Source organism: Clarias gariepinus, chromosome 27 (genome assembly GCF_024256425.1).
Source record: "Clarias gariepinus isolate MV-2021 ecotype Netherlands chromosome 27, CGAR_prim_01v2, whole genome shotgun sequence".
Classification (NCBI taxonomy): domain Eukaryota; kingdom Metazoa; phylum Chordata; class Actinopteri; order Siluriformes; family Clariidae; genus Clarias; species Clarias gariepinus.
In genome coordinates, this window is record NC_071126.1 from 14,828,669 (window position 1) to 14,850,264 (window position 21,596).

The following is a 21,596-nucleotide window of genomic DNA, read 5'->3' on the forward strand; positions in this document are numbered from 1 at the left end:
TCTGTTACACCAACCACCTGCAGGCCCTCTCTTACCGCATCCATACATTTCCTCCTTGACCTTCCTTTTTTCGCTCTTCCTGGGTGCTCCATCTTCAGCACAAGCCTAAACCATCTCAATCTCACCTCTCTCAAGTTGTCTCCAAGGTATCCCTAATGTGCTCTCTTACTGATTTCCATTCTCCATTTTTCCAGTGTGTATGTCCAGCTCTACAGGCTCATCTCAATCTGTTTCTTAGTCTTATTTCAGCTCATAATGTCATGTGCAAACATCAGAGTGTATGTAAACTCCTGTCGGACATTGTCTGTCAACCTGTCCAACACCAAATCTAAAAACAAGAAAATGATAAAGAGTTAACCCTTGGTGCAATTCCATTTCTACCTTGAGCCATTCCATAATTGCTATCACACACGTCATCACTTTCAAAATGTCCTCATACAAATACTATACCACTCCCAGACCTTCATATACAATACCACTTCATATCGAACTCCTGTCTTGGCTGATGAACTTCACCATGATTCTGCATTCTTGCTCACCCTAACCTGCAGCTTGTTCCCTCTGTCTGGCAAATTAATACATGCCCTTTTCTCCTTTATTTGTGTGCATTTTTTCTTAAAACTCTATATATACCATTTTCTTAGCTTTCTTCAAATCTCTCTTCGCCTTGCCCATTACCTTGTACCCCAGTCTGTTGTCTTCATCTCTCTCTATGACACCAACATTTCACCACCAAGTCTCTTTCATGCTTCCTCTGTTCCAGATGTCACACCAAGTACCTTCCTAGGTGACTGCCTCAACACTCCAGAGTGATTGCCCAGTCATACAGCATGCCTTAGCCACCACCCAGCACCTTTCTCCCCTCCACGCTAAGCTGAACATAGCAGTCTTTCTCCTTTAGCCTTCACCACCTGATTTATCTGTTTATCACCTCTAAAGTCATCCTTCAGACCACCATCCAATGTTGTCCATCTAAATAATCCACACCTGCTACCACACTACAATCCTTAATGTCTTTCAGGTTGCATCTTCTGCAAGGAACATACAGTAGTCCACTTGTTTGCACCTGCCACCACTCATATATTTCACGCTGTTCTCCTGCTTCCTCTATAAAAAAAATTTCCCACCACCATCTTCATCCTTTTTGCAAAATTTACCACTATCTGCTTTTCCACATTCCTTAAAACCATACCAACCCATCACCTCTTATCACCTCTGCTCCCTTTACCAGCATGACCATTGTTATCTGATCCAATCACCAGTCCTTCTTCTTGGGTACATGCTTCCCCCACATCATCTAACTCACTCCAGAAATCTCTTTCTTCCGCTATCCTACACTGCACTCCCAGGACATATACTCTCATATTTATCACTCCATTTCTCTTTCCATCCACACCATGGTAGAACATTTTAAACCCATGTCCTGACTTAATTTCCCTTCTACTTGTTCTCTTGCACACATGGACAGCTATAACTTCTCCATTCACTGAGGTCTTGTGCAACCCCAGTACCAGTTTTTTTAAACTGTTAATTTCACTATGAGGAATTTTTTCTACTTATTTAATTTGACTTTCATAAATTGCTTCAAAGAACATTAGCTAACTATTGCTATTATTAGCTCACCTTCATCTACATTAGTTAACTACTTAGCTGCGTAAAAAATATTTAGATTTTAATATTTTAATGAAAAACAATAGATATGCTAATAAGCTAATGACTAATTTGGGTAAACTAATATACTATGTCATAAAAACAGTCTAGGCAAGGTATTGCTAATGATAGATGAACCAATTTTCTATGCAATTAAATGTGTTACACCCACAGTAATTAGCAAGATATTGCTAATTGATTATGCTAACTTACTGTGTGATTAAAAACATTAGCTAAATTAACTAGCAAAACAAGCTAAGGTAGTGTGGGTTATTTTATTACACAGTTGAAACTATTATATTGCTAGAATGCTAACTAGGTTATTTTTCTTCTTAATTAAAATCACTGACCTACAGTAGTCCAAATGCAAGCTAAGTATATTTAGATAAATTATTATTTGATAAATTTGCCTATTTTACTTTGTAATTGAAATAGCCAAGTTTTAAACTACTATAAACTAGCTAGCTTAGCTTATGTTGCTTTGATTACAATATTGCAATCAAGACGTTGAGCCAGAAAAGCAAAATGGCAGCTTATGATGCTGTCATATGATCGAGTTTGCAGATGACGGATCAAATTTATTTTAGCTCCACCCTTGTTGATCAAGGACACCTGTGGAGAGAATTGACTGTAATTCACACGCTTGTACATCGAATTGAGGCATCATTGAAGTCTATTTACTATAAAGACTACAGTATATTTGTAGGAGAAAGAAAGCTTTGTGGAGCTCGTAATTACGGCACTTTTACAGCATTAGTAAGTTAAATATAGGCCAATGTGCTAAATTATGGCGGAATTAGAAGCACGGCAGCCTGAAACATAGACACGAGTGGTGTTTTCTGAATCATAAATAGAGCTCTGTGCCAGCTGTGGGGTCTAATTGGTAGGTGGAGAAGGTGAACAGGAAAGAAGGGATTTCCCAGACACATCCTCCACTCAGCACACTCTTTTTTGCTGTTTTACTGGAGCTTTGTGTTCAGGATTTATGAAAAACAGACCTCGAGCATTTGAAGAACACCAGGGGAGTTGTTATTGCTGTATATAAACCATATACAATATACATATATGTAATGTCATGACTTTATATAGTAAAATAGTTATGGCATTCAACTACATGTTATGACTTTAGATTAATACTTACAACTTCATGTCAGTAGTTGATATTCTTGTTATTTATTAAATGCAAGTGTATGTTTGGCATAAGTCTATTTTTAAATAATGGTATAGGGTAGGATTTGAATTTCCAATACTTGGCTTACACTAATTATTAGTCTTACGTATTATAATTAATATTTGATTAGGAATGATAGTGAATATGATAAAAATAGCAGATATTACTATGCAAATATTTACCAAATGTAATATAATCATATTCAAGCAAATAGAATTAGAATGTCGGTCTTCCTTTTGTCCAGACAATATTAAAACAGGTGTGGGTTTACAAAAATCCCAACATGAATAAAAAAAGAATGAACAAAAAAATATATACTGGTAGTATATTACTATATAATATACTATATAATTTACTAAGTACACTGGTGGATTATTTAACCAAACATAACCAAATGCATGACTAAGTTTAATTTACTACTCTTATGTAGCCTGAACCTTTTCTGTGTTTGTTTTTCAATTAGTAAAGTTTCAGCTCGCCCTGTGCTCTGTGTGGGAAGGACTGCACCCATTTCTGTCCTCTCAGTAAGAACAAGATAGTTTATGGCGGACATCTGCTAGGTCAAGTATACAGAATATGACAGATTATCAAGTGAATGGCTAGTGGGCAGAAATAGCCAATTACGTAAACTAGGACCCCATGTTATGACTGTCTACCTAGTTTAAACAGGCTACATAAAATCTATATCAGTCACTAATTGGTATGAGTCATTTGAAACTTTTATGACTTTAAATCAGTAGTAATTAGTGCAAATGGGAATATAACTTGAAAGAAGAAGTTATTGCTTTCCGTCACCAACTTCTATGATTTTAAATCAGCATATGACTTCTGTCACCAGATTTTATGACTTAATATCAGTAGTTATGACTTTAAACCAGATGTTATGACTTTATATCAGTAGTTATGAAATTAAACCAGATTTTATGACTTAATATCAGTGGTTATGACTTTAAACCAGATGTTATGACTTTATATCAGTAGTTATGAAATTAAACCAGATTTTATGACTTAATATCAGTGGTTATGACTTTAAACCAGATGTTATGACTTTATATTCGCAGTTATGACATTAAACAAGAGGTTTTGACTTTATATCAGTATTTATGACTTTATATCAATACTTACGATTTTATGTCAGTAGTTACTATTCTTGTTATTTATTAAGTGCAAGTATATGTTTGTCATAAGATTTTAAAAAAATAATAGTGTAGGGTAGGATTTGAATGATACTGAAATCAATATTCAACATTGGCCTTACACCAAGCCTGTCACTAGTCTTAGGTATTATAATTAACATTTGATCATGAGTCATAGTGCGTGTGATAAAAATAGCAGGTTACTATGCAAATATTTTCCAAGTGTTTTCATATTCAGAAAAAAAATATGATTAGAGTGTCCCTTTTTCTTTTGTCGAGACAATGGTAAAACAGGTGGAGTTTATAAAAGTCCAGAGGTTATGACTTTATATTAGTAGTTTTTACATGTCACCAGTAGTTAGGACACTATTAAAAGTATTACTTACTGGCCATGTCATGTCTTTCCTAACATTAAAGAGAATAGATCTTCTTTGGTCTGATTTTAAAGATAATTAAGAGACTCCAAGTGCAAAGAGAACCTCACAATTTAATGGTTGTCATAATTCATTGGCATTAGCGCTGATTAAGTTTTGTTTGCCTCACTGTTCTCTATCTCTTTGTGCTTTGTGTTGTGAATGGTGTGTGAATAGAGCCTAATCAGCGTCAACTCTCTATTGTACGACTGTACAGAATGGACCCAGAATAGAATAGATGTAAAAGGAGTAATGTGTGTAGTCTAGGGTGGACTGTAAAGATTAAAACAGTGGTGCTTGTTTCATTTCAAACCATATCAGATTCACATAAACCACTATCACTGTCCAAATGAAGCTAAAATCAGCATCATTATATGAAATCATTGGCTGCCTTGACAAAAACGTTTGTCACGTGAATAACCATTTCCCATAAGTCTGTGTCTGTACTACGTATGAGACTAAAGGAAATTAGCTGATAGCATTACATATGGAGCTGAAATAGAGATTACACAGTCCGGATAGAACAGTGACAGGAACGAGGTGGAGGAACGTTCTGAAAGATAACTGTTGGAGAGCAGGAAACAGATGTGACCCACCCACCTGTCCAGCAGCCCTCCACCCTGCTCTCACACAAACACATATATACTGGCCCAAACACACAGTATCCAACGGCAGGAAAGCGTGTCAAACCATTGTTTCTGCAGTTTCCGTCTGCTGGCGTCAGATGACTTTCTGCTTGTTGCTCATGTGAGAGTGGGAAAAGTGCACCACTTCTCCACAGCTGCAGGCCAAATATAGCTGCGCCATGCTTCAGAATTATTAGGACCTCCACCTTTTCTATTTCCCTTTTTATTTTATTTAACGAAATAAATGTTTTGCTTTATGAGGGCATTTTAAATAACTTAAGGTAGGAAGCTGTAAAACAGAAAAACAAAGTAAAGCCATGTACCCAGATAGGGCAGCTTAAGTTAAAAAATATATTTTTGGGGAAAAATTATGAATTCACACTTTATTTATTTACATATTTAGGTAAACTTGGAACAATAAATTTTTTAAATTAACACAGTTTTTAAAAATATAAGAAAGCTTTTGCAAAAAAATAGAAACCGCTTCCATCTTCTGCAAATACTCGTGTTTTGTAAGAGTATCGGTTCTTTTTCTTTTCAGTTCATAAGCGGATGGTGCAAAAGGCTGGCTAGAAATAAAAGATTATTACTTTGTATAAGATTTGACATTTAAACACTTGACAGCACAAGTTACACACTAATTCACTTAAGCAATACCAGTTAAATTACTGTCACTGTTGTATAAGGGCAATAAGGTTGTGCTGTTATACTATTATACTGGACATGAGCGCAGCTATGATGTGGTTAAAGACACTCGGACGCAGGCACTCATGCAGACACACATGATACTGATACATTCTGTGAAATAGGGCATTGTGCAGATGGGGTGTTGTTCAGACACTATGTTATATATACTTAATAATACTGTGTGGGATACTGTAATGTAAGCACCGTGATGGAGCAGAAAAATAATGGTACAAAACTTAAAATATGCACAAATAATTTAATGAAAAAAAAAAAACATTATTGATACTTAACTATAGCCTGATATAGTCATTGTGCCAAAACCGTGGGAGATGGAGCTATAGTTTAAAAAAAGAAAAATCACACTACATTCACTCTTGTATAACCCAAACAATTTTGACAAAAAAAAATTTTTTTTGTGTGCCCGAAAGCCTTTTCCTAAACAGTGATTACAGCCAGACAGAGCAGAATGTTTTATCTCTTTTCTTTCTCTGGACAGTGTGTTGAGAGACACTTTCTCAGATCTACATGTCTGTCATTTCATTCACTCAGACGCCTATAAACCTTTCATGGCTGATTCTTAAGAACATTAGAAATATTTTTTTGTTAAATGTAAAATTTTTACTAAAGTGATTTTACTGAATTGATATCGTTTTCATTTTTGAATTAAATTTTGTTCATATGAATAGATTTCTTTTTTTTTTTTCAACTAACGATTGGCTCAAATTACAAAAATTTAATTAAATTAAATTTATATATATATATATATATATATATATATATATATATATATATATATATATATATTCATTTTTATTTTTTTTTATCATAGACAGAAATTTAAATAACAGCAGCACAGATACCATTTCAAGAGTAGCTTAATGAAACCTAAATGTGACCATCTCATTCCCTCCATTATATACACACATTACATAAAGCTAAGCTAATTTACCATACAGTGCATAGTAAATTCCCAGGACATTAAGGGTGTGATTGGGACGATCTTGGTGCCATAATGTTCAGCAGAACTGTGCAGTGCTTCACTAAGCGTCCTTGATGGCGGGGAAGAGTGACCCCAGTAATGTTTTACGTTATTTGGCCTTGCATTCCCAAGATTGAAGTTTCCCTACCAGAAATTCTCTGTACAATGTAGGGTGATGGTACAGAAGACATTTAATATCCTTAGTCTCTGCAGGAAAAGATGTTGCTGGTATTTTTGAAAAGGAAGACGGTCATTGTGTACACCAAGAAATGCGGCCCTCCAGAAGTCACCAGTTATCTCTGTTTTTGTATTAGTGTAAAGCAGGGGTCAGAAACTATGACTCGAGGAAGAAAAAAAAGCTGATTTACATTAATAAAAATGAATGCAAAACAAACGAACGAACTGTCTGCTTTTAGTACCAGACAGAGAAAGAGAGGGTGATCTGAAAAATTGTCAAAAAAAGTAATTATTTAAGATTTGAGTCTAGAAACTAAAGTCCCTTTTTAACTGAAGACATATTTATTAGAAAAAGCACAAGCTATGTTGCATACAGTGTGTATATATAAATATATATATAAATATTCCTATTTATAGACTTTTATTTTCTGGAAATAATACGTGACTTTCCCTGTAAAAACTCAGTCTCATGCCTTTTTGCTACTACAGACAGACCTTATCTAACATGTTTGCTTTACTCTGGAATCCATCAGGATGACTGCCAAAGCTGATTTTTGTTTTCTGCCAGGTGATGATTTCTTTCTTGCTGTCTATCAACACTGGCATTCTCAGCATGCAGAGGATTCAATGATATTTAAATAATCGTTCTTTCTTCATTTTTGCTTACTCTGCATTCATTAGCCTCAATTCGTCAGCAGGAAGTATTCCAGATACGTCCAAGTTTGTTGGAAACATGATAATTTCATTTGAACTCATCACGAGAACACTGATTAGACATTTACATGCAAAGACCCAGGCTCAGATTACATCGGTGGTACTGTACTGATCAGCTGTTCCATATTTTTTTACTCCTGCTTCTGCATGATCTGGATAAACCTATTGCACAGCTTTTACCAAATTTCCTAAACCCTCTAATTCCAATGGCCAAGGTTCAAGGACACCCTTTGCCCAACCGTGACATTTTAAATTTATTTAGTGAGTATGACATTCTATAGTGCTTTCTGTTAAATTCTAAAATCTGATTGGTCACAGGGTTGTTTTTTTTAAAACATCTCCTATGATAGGTCCAGCTGGTTTAAATTACCGGTAAATTAATGGTTAACAAAGTATTACGATTGCTAATACACAGGGAGATACAGTATAGTATATGACAGACTGTTATATCAGAAGTGACATGTTCCATACCATTACAAATAGCTATAAATGGATTTTTTATAATAGAAATTATGGATATAAAAATATATATAAATTGGAGTTGTATCCCTGTTGCATCAGACCATACCATAATTCATTATTTTCCCATAACATCGTGGTTTATTTCTTACATATTGCTTTTTGATGCTGTTATGCAACACACTGAGTAATTACACTGAATTTGTGCAACATTTCCCCAGCATCCCAAAAATCTTGTGATTAATTTTTTAAGGTTGAAGGTCATGTGAATGTCCAGCTGCTGACTCTGCTGTCTCACCGCATTATTAACCGCCAACTGTGTTTGCTTTTATTCTGCTAATGTGAGCTTGAGTGCCCAAAGGAATTTCATGAAAGAAAGGTTTTAGACACTGATAAGTCTGGTATGCGATACTGAGAAGATTATGCAATTATTAGTCATAATATGTTTGATCTCATTGTAACACTTTTTCAGAACTACGGGGTGGAGACTGAAAATCTGAAGGCTCTTGTTGGTCGGATGAGAGCGGCTTCTAATAACCTGCAGAACTGTGCTTCGGAGAGGAGGAAAAGCCCTTCGAATGACAGCAGCACTTTAAACAAACCACCCAATGAGTTCCTGACAGCAGTTGTGGAGCTTATAGGATCAGCAAAGGGCATGCTGGCCTGGCTGGACAGGTACATGAGAAATGCATGCTGATAGTCAGATTCATTTGTAGTTCTCGTGATGTACACTATATGGACAAATGTATTTGGTCAAACCTGTTAGTTGTTGAATTCAGGTGTTTTAATCACGCCTTTTATCCCAAATGAAGGGCAATCCCAATGCTAACACTATGCATCCAACTTTGTTGTCCCACTGCACAAAGCAAGGAACATAAAGACATGGTTTAATGAGTTCTATGTGGAAGGACCTGACCAGCCCGCAGGAAGAGCCCTGACCTCAACCCCAGTGAGCACCTTTGGGATGAACTGGACAGGAAGATTTCGAGCCAGGCCTTCTCGTCCAACATCAGGGCCTGACCTCATAAATGCTTTACAGAATAAATGGACATGAATTTCCACAAACACTCCAAAATCCTGTGGACAGCCTTCCAAGAAGAGTGGAACCTGTAATAGTTGCTAAAGGGGGACCAACTCTATTTTAACCTATATGTATGTGGATACAAAGACATTTCAGGTTTGGTCAAATACTTTCGTCCACTATATCACTATAAAGAAATGAAATGAAGAGAACAGAACTGAATTCCATGGTATTCGTATTGACAGATGCAAAGGCCATGCTTATTTAACTGTGACTGACACATATAGGTCACATCTCCTAGTCTAACAGTCACAGAGGCCGTGACACTTTTACTAAGACTGACAAGGACAAAAGTCACACCTCCTTTAAAGTGCCATAAGACGAGGCTCTCTAATTAGATTGATAGGCACAGGGGCCATGTCTACAGATGCACAGATCATACCTCTTTCACTGAGTCCAGAGGTTAAACCTCTTTAAGTGTGTTTAACATAATCCACATTTTCTGTTTTAAATCACAGGCATTTGCAACTCTGCTTGCTCAGACTTGATACGACGCATTCCATAAGCCTAAGTCGAAGCAGAATTGCTGTGCTTTAGTACTGATTAAACCTTGTATGGTCTCTCCTCTTTCAGGACGCCTCTGACAGGCATCAGTGACTTCACCTCCATTAAGAACAGGATCATCCAGCTGTGTTTAGAGCTCACCACCACTGTGCAGAAGGTCTGCAGCCTGCACTCTCTCTATAAACACTGTGTACATGAGGACATCGCTTATAGTCTTTAACATAACAGCCTGACAAAATTAAATGCAGTAAATGCAATATACACTGATTAACCATAACATTGAAACCATTTAGATAAAAACCATCCAGGTTTTAGGTTCCCCTTAAAATAGCTCTGGCCTCTTACGGCATGACTCCACAAGGCCACTAAAGGTGTGATGTGGTGTCTGTCATCAGGACATTAGCAGCAGATCCTTTAAGTGCTGTAAGATGCAAGGTAGTGTCTCCCAGAATTAGACGTGTTTCTCCAGCACATCCCAAGGACACTTAATCGGATTGAGATCGGGGGAATGTGGAGGCCCTGATAAACCCCATACACAGCAAGCTGTGTGTTATGACACCTTTTTATCGAGCTGTGCTGCATTAATTTTTCTGTGAGATTAGATCAGACATGTTTGTCTTTGGTCTCTGCAGGCAGAAATGAGCCTTAGTTTTTCCTGTTCTCATTTTCCTGATTATTAGTGTTATTCAGTTCACCTGACATTAAGTGGTGTTAATGTTATGACTGATCAGTGTATAGTCAAAGGCTTTTGGACACCTGACTTTCACACCCATACTGTATGTAGTCCATCTTGAAACTATTGCCACAACCTTTGAAACATCATGAAGCATGTATGTTGTAGTATTACAATTTTCCTTCATCTGTAACAAAAGGCCCAAACGTTTTCCAGCAAACAATAATTGAAAAAACAAGGTTTGGATTGAAGAACTTGAGTGGCCTGCACAGAGCCCTCAAACCCACTTAACACCTTTGGGTAAACTGTTAGTCTGACTGAGCCCCAGACCTCCACATCCAATAACAATGTCAGGCCTTATCTCCAACCCCATGCTACACAATCTAGTGAAAGATAAGGGGATAAGTGTCCACAATGTTCGAAGTTTTGGCCATATGCTATAAGTTATTTATTTACTTTTTACAGCACAAGCACACAATATGGAAAAATATTCAATCAACCAAGTTAGTTTTAGGAAAGATTTTAACAGTTTCTGTAACAAAGCATTGATGGTACATGACATACTGTGTAATACTGTTTGAAAGTGCGACGTTATGAGCAAACAAGAGAAAAACCAAGTCTTGTGTTATTGCATTGAACCATATGATGTATCCTACTGAACTTTCGAATCATTTGAAAATCATTCAAATCATCATGCTCTAAACTCTCCAAACACTTCAAACAAGTCCAAACAGTGCATGCTGACATGTCATTCTCCAAAACATGGTATTGGTGCTTAAAAGAGTCTCACCTATCAGAGATTTCATAATACTATAATACATAATAATGATTTTTATTTCTGTAAATATGCATACACATTTATGTCAATATACAAAAAAGAAAGACATTTGCTAATTGATTACAGTTTCAAGCACTTTAATGTAGTGTCCGCAACTCGTTTGAATTCAAATCTGTTCAATTTAATTATCTCAATTTGATAAAAATTTCAGATGAAACTTGGTTAATTTAGATTCCACGTTAAAAAAGACATAAACCTGAAAAAGTGTATTATTCTAAAATGCAAACTTGTTAAAATATTACAACCTGATTTTGACTTTTTTAAATTTGAATTCACTTTTTAAGCTGTTACCAAAAAAATTTTATGCTTTAACTTAATTTGCAAGTTGAGTTTATTTTGCATCCAAACACTGGAGATCTAAAGTTGCATGTGTTCAGTTGTTTGCATTTGAAAATGTGTGTCTTCTTATCATCTCTTTTTTCATCCTGTGGGAGCTATCCAGTGACATGAAGGTTCAATACCAAATCTGTCTCTAATTCCAGGACTGTGCTGTGTATGAAATGGAGGAGAAGATACTAGAAGTGGTAAGTGAAACATGTCTTTCTTTCTCAAGGGATACACTCGTGTTTTTCAGGCTAATATCAATCCATCGCTTGCGTATTATGCGGCATATAAATCATTGCCGATCCGTATTAAAAGAATCATCTGCTGTTCTTGATACACTGAAGCTAGACTCGAAAGTGTGTCCGGCTCTATTGTTTAATCAGCAGAGAGGTCGGATGTTTTCCACAGTCTTGTGCCTGAGCATCCTGTGTTAAGTAACTTAGCCTCTGAAGGCCCGCACGTCCTCCATGGACACGGCGCTCGATTTGAATTTAGTTCAACTTTCCCACCGTGGATAACCTTTGATCCTGCTCAACATTCCAGGGATTCCAGGTGCACGTTACTTTTACACGTCTGACTGATTGTGCATTTTTAAATAGATCCAGAAAGGCGGAGAATTGCAGACTATTGTTCGGATGAACTCTAGCTGCAGCGTCCCACGGAGCCAAACAAAGCAATGTCGACTTCCCGAAACAATGTGTCTCAGCAGTGGCTCGTGACCATAGAGTGTGGTGGGGCAGGAGAACAGCAATAATGACAGGGCCTTAAAGAAAATGACGCTGCACAAATCAGGCTTTGGGGAAGGGAGAAACATTTTGTAGTTTTACGCACATACACATTGGGTGCAGAAATGTGTTAGAATTAATCCGGACTTAACCTCTTAAGGAGTATGAACAAATATAAGCGGTAAAATAGACTAATAAATGGAGCATGTTTTCTAAACAATTGCAGTATAATATAAAGGACACTTTTTGTACATCAAGTGTTATGAATTAGCATGGTTGGAAGTAAACACATAAGTATATTATAATGTACGGTGCCACAAAGTATTTGAATATTCTTTTTGGAAAGTATCTCAATTGTTATTATTATTATTGTTAATGTTATTTATTAATTTATTTATTGTCTTCAAAAAATGCCTTTTTATATTCTTTTTGGTCAGCAGTGTTTTTTTGCCATTTTGGCCTAGTCGCTTTCTTATTGTTGAATCATGAACACTCATCTTAACTGAGGCTAGTGAGGTTATGCACTTCTTTAGATGTTGTTCAGGATGATTCGCCAGTTTTAGTAGGTCGACCACTCCTGCGAAGGTTCACCAATGTTCCAAGCTTGTCTGTCACTGTGGTCCCAAAGCCTTATAAATGGCTTGGTAGCCCTTTCCAGGCTGATACATGTCAGTTACTTTGTTTATTATCTATTCTGAAATTCTTTAGATCTAGTTTTTTTAGATGTTTTAGTGTGCTTCAGTTTGTCAGGTTCTATTTAAGTGATTTCTTGATTCAACAAATCGGGCAGTAATCAGGCCTGGGTGTGGCAAGTGAAATTTAACTCTGCTTTCCAAAAATCACTTAGCAAGAGGGCAATTACTTTTTCACATAGGGCCAGGCAGGTTTGGACAGCTTTTTTGCATATTTTTAAGTCATATTTAACCTTTAATAAAATCAGGAAGGGGGAAAATACTTTTTCACAGCACTGTAAGTGATAACAGGAGCTAACGCCTCACGTAGATGTTCCACAACACAAACAACTTAAGAGTATACATCCATTATTTGTTAAGTTTTTGCCAAATTGCTGTGGTTATCAAAAAAATGGACTTTAGGTGGTAAACGGTAAATCAGCTTTGCGCTATGTCTCATTAAGCCACTTTAACATTTACTTCCTTTACACCTAACCTATTGCTATTGAAATACGCTAAGTATTGACTGAGGCTCGCTAATTAGGTAACTAGCACACAGCAGTTAAGGTCAAGAAAAAACAAAACAAAACTGAAAAACCAGGAAGCCTTTTTTTTTCTCAAAACATTTAGATGTGTTGAAAGAAATGTCTCTAGAAGATTATAATTAAACCATAGCAACACTTAGCATTAGCCACAAAAAACTGCCAGTTTGGGAAACATTACTTTTGTTACAAATCCTGATCTCTGAACTACTAGTAAATGTCAGCTTCGAAACTGATGAACAATAATCTACATGTGGAAGTTTACAATGCTCCATTTAAATGGTTTATCATAAAGGTGGATGTTTCTCTCAGGCTCGAGTTTTAACTGGAGTCTGTGAGGCGACCCGGAGGACGGCCTTTGATCCCATGAAGAGCCGCACTACCTGTCTGGAGCAGGTCCACATCACTGATGTCAAACCAGAAGAGGGATTAGTGAGTGGCTCCTGACACAACACACACCTACATCATGATTCCCACGCTTTACATAGATCACAGAGAGCACATTATTAACACAACATCAGTTGAATTGGTTTATGTTGTGCTTTTTCATAGGGCATGTACATTAAATCTACATACGATGGACTGCATGTCATCACCGGAACCACAGAAAATGTGAGTGATGTTCTTCCTTTGACGATTAAGTCGTTTTGTAGCCGTCTAGTCATTATCTCAGTCTTATCCGGAGCCTTGTTCCCTCTGTGCAGTCTCCAGCAGACAGAACTCAGCGCATCCATGCTGGCGATGAAGTGGTGCAGGTCAACCAGCAGACAGTGGTCAGTCACTCAAAACCTTCTCAGGCTGATAAACAAAAGGAGGTCCAAGAAAGAAAATGTCTACTGAACTGATAAGATGATTCTGTGAAATGTCTGTTTTATCACTGTTTCTTTATCACATGTTGGTTTAAAATAACATTTAGTAGAGTTACTTTAGGTTCACTTAGATAACAAGTGAAATCTTATAGTCACTAACTTAAGTATAGCACAGTTTATGTCAAAATTTATGTTTCAGAAAAGTTTGTATATATAATACTGTGCAAAAGTCTTGAATCTAACCACATTTCTTCTATTTTGTTTTTCAATTTTGTTGAGCCAGATTTTTTGGTTTATTTTTACTGTAGTCTTGAGGATTAGTTCTCCAGGCTTCCTGAAGGACTTTCGGGTCTCATTTTTGGCAAGTTTTTGTCTCTCGTTTTCAGTCCAGTCCCTCCTACCTAAACAGGTTCAGAAGAATGTTTTTTTGTTTGATAAGACACGTTGTAACCTATAAAAAGCATAAAACCTCGATCTTAAGGCATGAACCAGAAGGAAACAGGTGCAGATGATGACAGATGATCATGCGGAGATTAGTATACTTGTCATGCTGAATGCTCAGTGGTTGAAACAGACGAGAGGGGAAATAAGGTTGCTTCTGAAGCTTGTTAGATTGCTAAACAACCAATTTTTTTATGTATCTTTAGGCACTTTGCAGCCCGTTGCACTCTGCATTTAATGATCTACATCATTTAATTTAAGTCAATATGAAGGAATAGACGATGGCTCAAAACTTTTTCACAGAACTGTATAGTGGCAAAGATATGCAGGTTAGGCTAATAGGCATTCCCAAATTGCCCGTAATGTGTAAATGAATGTATGAGTGTGTGTGTGTGTGTGTGCCCTGCAATGGATTGGCACCCTGTCCAGGATGTACCCTGCCACGTGCCCTAAGTCTCCTGGGATAGGCTCCAGGTCCCCACGACCCTGAATACAGGATAAAGTGGTATAGAAAGTGAGTGAGTGACTGAGTGAGTGTATAGTGACAGCTAGTTTTACTACTAGATATAAGGGATTAAATCTAATAGTTTGAAAATAAAATTGTTAGAATACTGTTTTGGGGTGGCACGGTGGCTTAGTGGTTAGCACTGTCTCCTTGCACCTCCAGGGTCCGGGCTCGATTCCCACCTCGGGGTGTGTGTGCATGGAGTTTGCATGTTCTTTCCGTGCTTGGTGGGTTTTCTCCGTTTTTTCTCCCACAGTCCAAAGACATGCAGATTAGGCTTTCTGGCGATCCCAAATTGTCGTAGTGATTGAGTGAGTGTATAAGAGTTTGTTAGTCTCCTGGGATAGGTACTAGGCCTCCTGCGACCCTGTATACAGGATATTATAATGTTATAATTATAATGAGTGATTTTAATGTTTTTTTATAATTTGTATTATTATACCATGCCTTATATCAGTGTGTGATTGATGCCATATGTGGTGAAACTATTACACACATACACACTTAAATCTAGATAAGTAACTAAATTCATGTTTCATATTTGTTATGTATCGTGCTTCGTTCAAATACCAAAAAATTGTGTCATTTATACCAGCTCAATATCAACTCAAATCAAATCAAATCATTTCACTATGGGTGTCAAACATAGGCTTGGTAAATCTTACTGTCTTGGTTAAAAAGAAATCAGGCCTAGATTTAGATTTTTTTTCTATGAAGCCATAATTGGTGCTGTTGTACTTGGTTCTACAAAAGTACAAAATAAGAAAGGTAACCTTCTTCATCGGGCTTATCACTGATAGTCCATCCTTCCTTTTTGAGTTTATATTATCATGTGAATCTCTTCTAATGTGCAACTCCACCTTAAGATATCAGGGCAGACATTCTGTGTGGATTGTGTGATGTAACACACAGTATACTTAAGAAAAAGGTGATCCAGATGGCGACTGCTATTGTTTTTGGAGTTGCATGGTCAAAATTTTGTCACTAAATCTGTTTGAGATATTGTGTTGACACAACTAGGTGGCACTGTGGCATACTGGTTACCACTGTGGCCTGACACCTCCAGGGTTGAGGGTTCGATTCCAGACTTGGGTGTGTGTGTGGTTTTTGCATGTACTCCCTGTGCTTGGTGTGTTTCCTCTGGGTACTCTCGTTTCCTCCCACAATCCATAGACTAATTGATGTTTTAGATCTGCCCGTAGTGTGTGAATGAGTGTGTTTGTGACCTATAATGGCACCCTGTCCTGTGTGCACCTCTCCTTGTGCTCGAAGTCTCCTGAGATACTCTCCCTGTACAGGTTAAGCAATAAAGAAAAGGAATAAATAAATACTGAACAACTTCTTTTATTTGTTTGCCACTTTAGTCTTAAGCCTAAAAAAGCCTAAAGTATCAAATCTACTGGAACTGATTACATTGCAGTCTATTTGCAACTTTCTTGACATCATGACTGAAACAAAAACACAATTCTTGCTTGATTTGTGGAAGGTTTTTCATATTGTGATTGATCTATGAGACTCTAAACAGGTGCTGCGGTGTATTTCAGGTGGGCTGGCATCTGAAGAACCTCGTGTCCAAAATGAAGGAGAACCCACACAGTGTGGTGCTCACGCTGAAGAAGAGGCCTTCAGGATCGGGCAGCTTCACTCCTGCTCCACTGAAGAACCTGCGCTGGAGGCCTCCGGCTGTGCAGGTCAGAATCATTAATAATAGTTGCGGATCAAGATCATGTCAGCTCAGGTTCCAGTCTGTATGGAGTTTCTGTGTATCTTCTCTTTATGTCCATGTGGGTTTCTTTATTTTCCTCACACACTGAAAAAAAACATGCCAGAAAAGAACAAATAATGAAAATCAATACTACACTACACACTCCACAAAACACAGCATGTTTACAGAAGGTTTACAGAAGGTCTGCTTGTATGCTCCTCCAGGTTTATCTCTAATAAATTTTATTGCTCTCTCTTGTCCCGTTTCATGTTTCTCTTAAACATAAGTATGCAAAATCTATTCTGGCTACTGTATAATTTATTCACATCACGTCATTGCAAGATAAGAAAAAAAGACAAAATTTGCATCTGTTTTTAAAAACAAAGATCAATAGGAAATAAATGCAAATAGGAAGTTGTGAGAGTAGATAATACAGGGAACATCAGGCTACCATTGTTTAGGTTTGTCTGGGAAATTTACCGGTTGTGGTGTTGCAGTGTAACTAATAAGGTTGCAAATTTCCCACTTTTTTTTCTTTAACAATCAATGGTCAGTTTTTCATTCATAATTAATGATAACAGAACGCACATTGTCTCAGGTTAACTTTTTTAACATTTCTAGTGCCACAGTCCTAACATATTGTTTTTGCAAGACAATACCACGTCTCTCTGCTCTTAAAACATTAAAAGAATTGACATTAAACCCACCCAGGTTTTTGGTTCCCCTTGTGCCAACATAGTGGTTCTGGACCCTCATGCTGTGGCTCCACATGGCCTCTGGGCTGTGCTGTGGTGTCTGACACCAAGACATGGCACTGGATCCTTTGGGTGCTATGGGTTGCAGGGTGGCACTTCCATGGATCAGACTTTGTCTTTGTCTAACGCATCTCATGGGAGCTCGATCAGATTGATCACATGTGGGAATTTGTGGGCCGCGTCTTGTTCAGTGCTTAGTGGGCCTGGGTGTTCTGGTGCCTTTGGGTGGTCAGTGTTGTTTAGTTCACATGAAAGTAGTGTTGTTGTTATGGCTGATTTTTGTATGTCCGATATTGCACAATGCTTGAACTGCAGGTGTGCCCTCTTCTGGTGTACAAGTTAAAAAGCATGTGAGCTACTGAGAAATATGATGCAAAACAATAAGTTCTTTTCATTTTTAACACCACTTCATCACTCAATAACTTCCCTAGTAACTATTTCCTATGAAATAGGTTGTTAAGAAATGAAAGTAGATAACGAAGTGTGACTTGTTGCGTTATTTGGTTGCTAGGTTTAAGAGTCAGACTGATAGTCACATTACACTTCAGTTGAAAGGGTTACTAGGGAACTGTGTATGTAAATACTATAAATAGTTCCCTTTTCCTAACAGTTGGTCTCAAAACAGACTTTGTGCACTACTTTCTTAAACCATACACCCATGTTGCTTGTAAAAACAACCTAATAGGCCAGGTCACTGCGTGGTACCGCAGGTCATTGACATGCACCAGAAAAGCCTGCACAATAATGGGTGCAAAAACCCATTCTAAACCCAAAATGCCCACACAAGTATGTTTCACTTGTTTTTCCCACAAGTATTTTTGAGAAACAGCCACAGCAGGCCTTTTCGGGCTCCACTAGTTTCACTACCCAAAGTAGGTCAGAAATGCTGAATGTAATATTTTCAGTATGTGTATGTATGTTTTGATATAAGCACAACAGAATTAATGTCTTTTCTAATTGCCAGTTGTTTCATCATGTGCTATTTTAATGTATACAGTTGTATTTAGTTGTTTATCTTGCCACAAGAATAGAACTAGATATAGAACCTTGTTCCAGGGTGGATGCTAATGAAGGGCTTTGTTAACATCCCTGACAAAAGACAAGGAGACCCTTAATACTCATACCTCACACACATACAGTATGAGTATACACACACTGGCTTTACGTGTGACTCATAATGTGAGTACACAATGGGAGTGTGCGTTGGAGCGATGGCGGGTTCCTACAATTCAGGATGTGTGTTTAAACCCGATTAAGTTTCGGCTCTAAATGTCAGGAGTCTATTGATTTTGTTAAGCTCAGTTTAACGCTCCCTATACACCCTCGTTCCTCACACGCCTTTTTGAAAAGGTCAGACTTTGCATCACATCCCATTTAAGCGGGATCACTAGTGCCTGTCTTTTTTTTTGTTTTGTTACATTCATGTAAAGACTTTTTTTGTATTTGTTATACAGACTGGTGGTAGAACAAATCTATTGCGGGATAAAATGTACTGAGAATCATGCTTCTCAGAATCTCAATGCGCACACACACAGACAAACTCAGAACACACAAACACACGTGGATGCATCTCTGCCACGATTGACATCCTGCAGTGTTAACCAATAAAACCAGGGAGGGTGTGGTGTTAGACCACACATCAAGGTGGTGTCATGTGGCCTGACGTGACGCAGAATTACTGGTAGCATCACAGAGTTAATTATTTCCTTATAATAGCATCTCCCAATGTCCTGGTGATAGGCACCAAAGCACACCCTCAGAGGTCTTGTGGAGTTATGCCCTGAGGGTCCAGAGGGTTCACCCCAATGGCACAAGGGGATCCTCCACAGTCCTGAAGATAATGTTTTGCTTTGTAATGTGATGACTGATTGGTGTAAGCTTTTGTAAAAACCTTGAACAACAATTATGTCCTGAGTAAATCAAGACTGTATTAATGGTATTAAAAGAAGAGCACTGTGTATAGTACCAGTCAAAACTTAGGATTTATTTTCCACATTCTAGAACAATATTGAACATTTTAAAACTATAAAATTACACACGTAATTAAGCAACAGCAATAACAGTCAGTTGGTATTGTAAGACATGAAGGTCAGCTTATCTGGAATAAAGGAATAAAATACATTACCAGTCAAAATTAAATAATATTAATTAAATATTTGTCTTTAACATTCATCTTTCAAAAATCTTTGTCTAAAGCATGTTTTGTGTTACTTGTAGAGCATTCCTCCTGGCCATGCTGCTTACTCATCCAGTGTAGAAAGTTTTGCTCAGAAAGAGAAGCCAGCCATTTTTGATCTGTATTTACCACCACCTCCAGCTGCGCCCTACATGCCACGGTGAGTGACTGCTTCATGACAGGTGAGGACAGGTAATTGACAGTGAGGGACACACACACACACACACACACACACACATATATATGTGTGTGTGTGTGTGTGTGTATATATATATATATACACACACACACTATCACTACTATTAGGTTGCATTGAGGGATGGCCCTTTAAATTTCGTTGTACTTGTTGCAATTACAATAAAGACTTTTCTATTCTATTCTATTTTATTCTACTATCACTATACTAATGGCCAAAACACGGTATTGGTGCTAAAAAGTGTCCTACATAGGTGAAGAAGTGTATTTTCAGTTAGGATCATATAACACTATTTTTCATAATAATTACTGCTTCTTTTCTCTCAATTCATGCTTGTTTTTTTGTAAATATGCATACACATTTATGTTTTTATCAGATAAATAAGAAATACGATTTTATACGTTTTTTTTTTATTATTATTATTTAAGCCTTTCAATAAACTTAATTTTTATTCAGATGAAACCTGCCTAATTTAATTAGTTAAGATATTGCAACATGAATTTGACTCGATCACAGACGCTGTAGATTTATTTGGGAAAAACATCCTTAATTTTGCTTTAGTTCAAGCAAACTTTTTTACAGGTTAAATTCTTCCAGAAGCTTACACCAATTTTAGTATCAATACTCATAAAGAAATATAACTTATTTGTATTTTTAATTATTATTCTTTGAAGCTAGACATTATAACACTGAAAAATTGCCATTTTTTGGGCACATATAAAATCGTCTTTTCAAAAACGACAGAAGTTTGGAACTTGAAATTTTGAGTGGAGCAAGATTGGTCACTTCTGTGTTTTATTAACTTTAGAAGTAGCTTCTTGGACTGGCATGTTTTCGGTATTATATGTATAAAAGCACCAATACTGTGTTAGTAGGCCGTTAGTTACACTTATTGTTGTGTAAGTAAGTCTACAGTAATGCTGTGATGCAAATTTTGTGTGTTAGATTTAGATTATAATATACAGGTTACAGAAAAAAGGTAAGTCTGCTAAATCATTTACTCTCTGTGACTGTACAGGGAGGTGAAGGACGGCACGTGTCCTCAGACCAGAATGAGGCAAAAAGCTCCTGATTCCCCTAACTCGTCTCTGGACCGAGCTTCTAGACGGCGTTCTAATCTTATAGATTACATCAGCAAACCTAACGTCAGCGTCGCTCCTCCTGAGCCCGCCATCCCGCAGGCCCGACTTCGCCAGCGCACGGCCTCCAGAGGTCAGAGCCAAGCTTTAAAGACACATAAATAGCGTATACCTCAGAGTCTATTTAACATCTAATACCTTCCGACACCACAAAAATACCATGTGCTTTAAAATTTTAAATAATAATAATAATAATAATACAGGTCAGTCAAATGATTGTTTTAAGAATTAGCTTTTTATTTGTCTTATTTTATCTCCTAATGTAGGCTAAAAATATGTATTTGTATGTAAAATATATACTTTATTTCCACTTATTTACATGAACATTTATCTTAATGCATTCTTAATCTGTACAAACACAAACATATGTCACACACTGACGTATCATTTCAATAAATCTCAAGCTTGAATTAACGCACACACTATAACACGTGGCCGCTGAAAGCGTTTGATTATATCTTAATGTGCATGGAAAATTCGCCTGGTATCAGCACAGTGAT

The 21,596-nt window shown here is 37.2% G+C and overlaps 1 protein-coding gene across 1 annotated transcript in view; it reads left to right on the forward strand.

The window, feature by feature from the left end:
- cnksr3 (cnksr family member 3) overlaps positions 1-21,596 on the forward strand; it is a 54,713-nt gene that overhangs the window by 15,964 nt on the left and 17,153 nt on the right. The window contains exons 3-11 of the mRNA XM_053488445.1: positions 8,485-8,687; positions 9,667-9,754; positions 11,591-11,632; positions 13,683-13,802; positions 13,923-13,982; positions 14,075-14,143; positions 16,670-16,816; positions 19,803-19,921; positions 20,976-21,169. Coding sequence (XP_053344420.1) covers positions 8,485-8,687; positions 9,667-9,754; positions 11,591-11,632; positions 13,683-13,802; positions 13,923-13,982; positions 14,075-14,143; positions 16,670-16,816; positions 19,803-19,921; positions 20,976-21,169 — 1,042 coding nt within the window. The remainder of the gene's footprint in view (positions 1-8,484; positions 8,688-9,666; positions 9,755-11,590; positions 11,633-13,682; positions 13,803-13,922; positions 13,983-14,074; positions 14,144-16,669; positions 16,817-19,802; positions 19,922-20,975; positions 21,170-21,596) is intronic.